The sequence below is a fragment of the Lactuca serriola genome, chromosome 4 (genome assembly GCF_051521515.1).
Source record: "Lactuca serriola cultivar US96UC23 chromosome 4, Lser_US96UC23_V15, whole genome shotgun sequence".
NCBI classification, from domain to species: Eukaryota; Viridiplantae; Streptophyta; class Magnoliopsida; order Asterales; family Asteraceae; genus Lactuca; species Lactuca serriola.
This window is the reverse complement of record NC_136411.1, coordinates 128899717-128903824: the sequence shown is the minus strand read 5'-3', so window position 1 is coordinate 128903824 and position 4108 is coordinate 128899717. Positions and strand designations below refer to the sequence as shown.

At 33.7% G+C, this 4108-nt stretch overlaps 1 protein-coding gene across 1 annotated transcript; it reads right to left on the bottom strand.

Moving 5' to 3' along the window:
- Positions 1-1937: 1937 nt before the first annotated feature.
- Positions 1938-3903, bottom strand: LOC145102536 (uncharacterized). Its single transcript, XM_079039953.1, has 3 exons — positions 3545-3903; positions 2990-3268; positions 1938-2918 (listed from the first exon to the last, which is right to left on the bottom strand). Exons 1-3 carry the CDS (start codon positions 3743-3745, stop codon positions 2184-2186), a joined length of 1215 nt encoding a protein of 404 aa, XP_078896079.1. The 5' UTR covers positions 3746-3903; the 3' UTR covers positions 1938-2183.
- Between the last annotated feature and the right edge of the window lie 205 nt (positions 3904-4108).

The following is a 4108-nucleotide window of genomic DNA, read 5'->3' as shown; positions in this document are numbered from 1 at the left end:
GGCATATAAGCCTGTTCTGGTGTGGCTAAAGCAAAAAATGAAGGGGGTGTTGGCATGTTGTAGGTATAAGGTTAGGGGTGGAAGCATGTGTTGTGACTTACAGACCAAAAGTGGAGTGAGCCAAAAGAACTATCTTTGAAAAGATTTTAAAGTTTTTAAACCACAAGAACCCTTCATGAGATCGAAAAAAATTAGGGACTACATTGATATTTTAAGAAACCACATGGACCATTTATGAAGATTTGTCTCTACATTATAAACAAACTAAGAAACTAAGACCCAATGCTTTTTCCAAAAAGAAGGCGCAACAAAATTAAAAACTTACAAAAAATTCACAAACATGAGTTTATGAGTTTATTCACGAAACCAAGAACTCACTAGTTTTTTTTACACAAAGTGTTTTTTGTGTCCGAAAAAATTATTTGCGATGCGTTTTTTTTAGATGATACATGGCAATCTAAAAAAATGCTTACATAAATATACCCCCCAAACATGGTCATTTTAGCAAATAGGTTATAAGATGCATCTAGCCATCCTCACAAATCGTTAAAACAGTCGGAATGTAAATCACAAAATTTGGAGAATAACAAAAAAATGAACCTAATGAATGAATTATTAAGTTATTACATCCATCCAAGTAGAAGATTGTAGAATAATTCATAGTACCACTTCCTTCCTGACAATAAAGGGAGAAAGTGACTATTGGAAAAGAAGAAAGATTGCAGTATAATGCTGCACAATCTATGATGACTTTTCAAGATTCCCTACCTACCTTTTCCCCAGATTCAATTTAAGTCTCTAAATAGGCCTCTCTACTGACCATGTGTATTTAACTAAAAGCACTACACTACCCATTGGCCATTTCATTCATTGTCACCTTTATACATTATTCACCCACTCCTCCACATGTTCTTAAAAGCTACTACCATATCATATTTCCCATACACATTATTTCGGCAACTACCTTTTCTCCAACACACAAAAATCATATCTTCGCTTACAAAAATATCCTCTTTATATTTCCTTCCTATCCCATTACTCATTTAAATTTAAATGTAACTACTATCCTAAAATATTATTAGGAAAATAAAACTCAACAATTATCATAATTTTAAATGTGTACAAATATAGGTAAAGAAAGAAAAGTAAGAGAATATTTGATCTCTTTGTTTTATCTTACCAACTTAACTTTAAGTTATATTTTATTCCTATCAATCTTCCTACTCTAGATCAAAAAAAAATGTCAAAATCAAAAGAAACAATTAAAAAAAAAAAGAATTAGTGGATTTATCTGAGTAGGAGGATATTTATTTTCTCCTTCCATATAATGAAAATGAATTGTAGGGTGGCGATGTAGGAGGATATATTTTTTTTAATATATCAAGTAATTTTTTATTATATATAATTATAGAGAAAGCTTGACATAATGTATGTAAAGAAGCTAAAATTGTGTATTCTACTAAGTAATGTACAATTAATATGTTTAACATACTTGGTAATTAAGTAGCTTAAACCAAGAGTATGGAATTGATTATGACCATGAGACATGTGTTTATGTTGCATGTGTCACATTTGTTTGCTAGTTTACTTGCAAGGCGTTGCTATTCGCAAAGAGCAACTCTATCAAATATATACAAAAAATGACATGGCAAAAAAAAGCCATGTAATCATGATTTGGCATCCACGTCAGCCAAGTTACAATGGGGTAACCTGTCTACCCTTAAAACGCTAATACCCAGTAATAGTTTTCAAAGTACAATACTAATAAAAAAACAAATTAAAAAAGCCAAACAGAAGCATGTTACTAATTCTTGGATTTGGATGTGAATATATAGGTTATTCAATATCTACATTCTGGGATAAATTATGCTATAGATCTTTTATCACTTATACATCAGCTATTGATAAAAGCATATGCAAATTACAAGATTACGAAATGGAAACAAACTACAACATGATTTATACAAATATTATATCAATCACAAATCATTTGTATTGTAATAATACAAATGACATGGACACTACGGAACATATGACAAAAGTGAAAAGACCACTTACCACAATGACATAAAGTCGCCCTTTGCAAGCATGGAATTGGCTTCCTAACAACACCTTGAGTTTGTACATTTCATTCCTTGTTGCAATTTCTGTACATCATAGGAGATTATATAGATTTGATAATTTCATTTGTTGTTCATCATCTTATCAAGAACTGTATTAAGATCCACAGAAGAACCATTTTCTGTGAGTTTTCTCACAGAAGCTCTTACAAGGTCCTTCCTGAAACCCATTGCTGTGACCTTATCAACTATATCATCTACTGGAATTATATTACCATTCCCTTCTGTACTTAACCTGTCTTCTACATCAACAGCAGTTGGCAATGCATGAGGCAGTGGTTGGGCCTCAGGGGTATGAGTGTAATTACTTGGAAATGGTGGTTCATTGTTGGAAAAGCTAGCAAATTCTGGCATATACTTAGCATGAAACTCAGATTTGTAGTTTCTTGAAGATTGGACATGCATAAAGTGGGACAAACCCTCTTCATGTTCTTGACTGGAGCCCCATCTGTCTGGTTTAGAATGGCTAAAAGATGACATTTTAGGTGTTTCTTGAGAATGATGGCTTAAAAAAGGATGATTTTGAGGACTAAGAATGCCTTGAGATGAATTTGGAAGGTATGATTGTGTAAAATGTGGAAACTGAGAGTCTTGTGAGAAAGTTACACCATTTGATGGTGGTTGGTTGAGAAGTGGTGTATGAAAAGATGACTGTGGAGAAGGCAATGGTTGCTGGTGGTGTGAATTTGTTTGAGCAGCAGGTTCTTTGTCTCTCTTTGAACCTTGAAGTTTAGCAAGCTGAAGCTTTGTTTCTGCTATTTCATGTTTGTCTTTCAAAAATAAGACATCATCTTGTACCTAAGACAAAGTATTTGGTCATTAGAATCATTTGAAATGGAAAAAGATTGGAGGTAAGTAAAGATGGGAACCTCTTGTAAAACATTATGCATCTTCCTTAGCTTCATGTGGGTTGTCCCGTGATACTTTTCTGTGAAGTTCTTCAAATCCTCTACATGGTTATCAATTTTGCAAGTTTCATCTTCAAGGCTAGAGATTTGTGTGCCAATACCTTCAATTGTGTGATGAAGTGTATCAGAAAGGTTCTTCATTGTATTGTCTAAGTGAAAAAACAAGGCCCCATAGTCAAAGGTCCCGAGTTTCTCCATGGATGTAGTCACAGTATCATTCTCGTTCATCACACCACTTGGCTGTAGAATCAACCAACATATCATTTTTGAGTTTACGAATTCTACTAGGAAAAAGCTTCAATTTAGGGTTCACGAACGTCATAACCAACAATAATCAGAAAACAGTTACGTGCCAAGTTCAACTTAGGGTTCATGAGCTTCATCATAATTTGATTCTTTTCCCACCTTCTTTCTAATTGCCATTCAGAATTTGTTATCAAAGAACAATCAAGAGACAATACTGACACCCGAACAAAAACCCTAATACTAACAACCAGCAACCTGAGGAAATTGTACCTGGGAATTAGGAGGCGGATATGGAGTACTCCCGATCCCGATGGGACGAAAATTATAGAAATTAAAATCACAGCTACGATCATCATCGACATCGTCGTATTGCAGTTCATCGTAATCGTCATCATCATCTAGCTCACTTGCATCATCGTGAGGGTTTGTGAAGTGGAAGAAATCGTTGTTTCGGGACTTATAATGTTCCATTTTACAACCAAATCGAACCACCTTGAGCTTTCCTTGCGCTGATGACTACTAACTTCGTTTAAACACTTCCATTATATTATGATGTTCCTGTTCTGGAATCCCGTCCGTTGACGATCAGCAGCATCAAGTTATTGTCTTGCTTGTCCCTTTTTTCTTTATGATGCAACCGTTTTACGCAGATTTGGGGTTTGTTAATGTAATATTTGGAAAATTGCTCAACAACCCCTTAAATTAACATTTTAGTGGTTTTATCTTAATATTAAGAAATTAAATATCATCCTTTTCTTTCTATATATTTTCTTATCTCTTTAAATCGATAACAAGGATATTAAAATATTATTAATCTTATTTAAATATAATTCA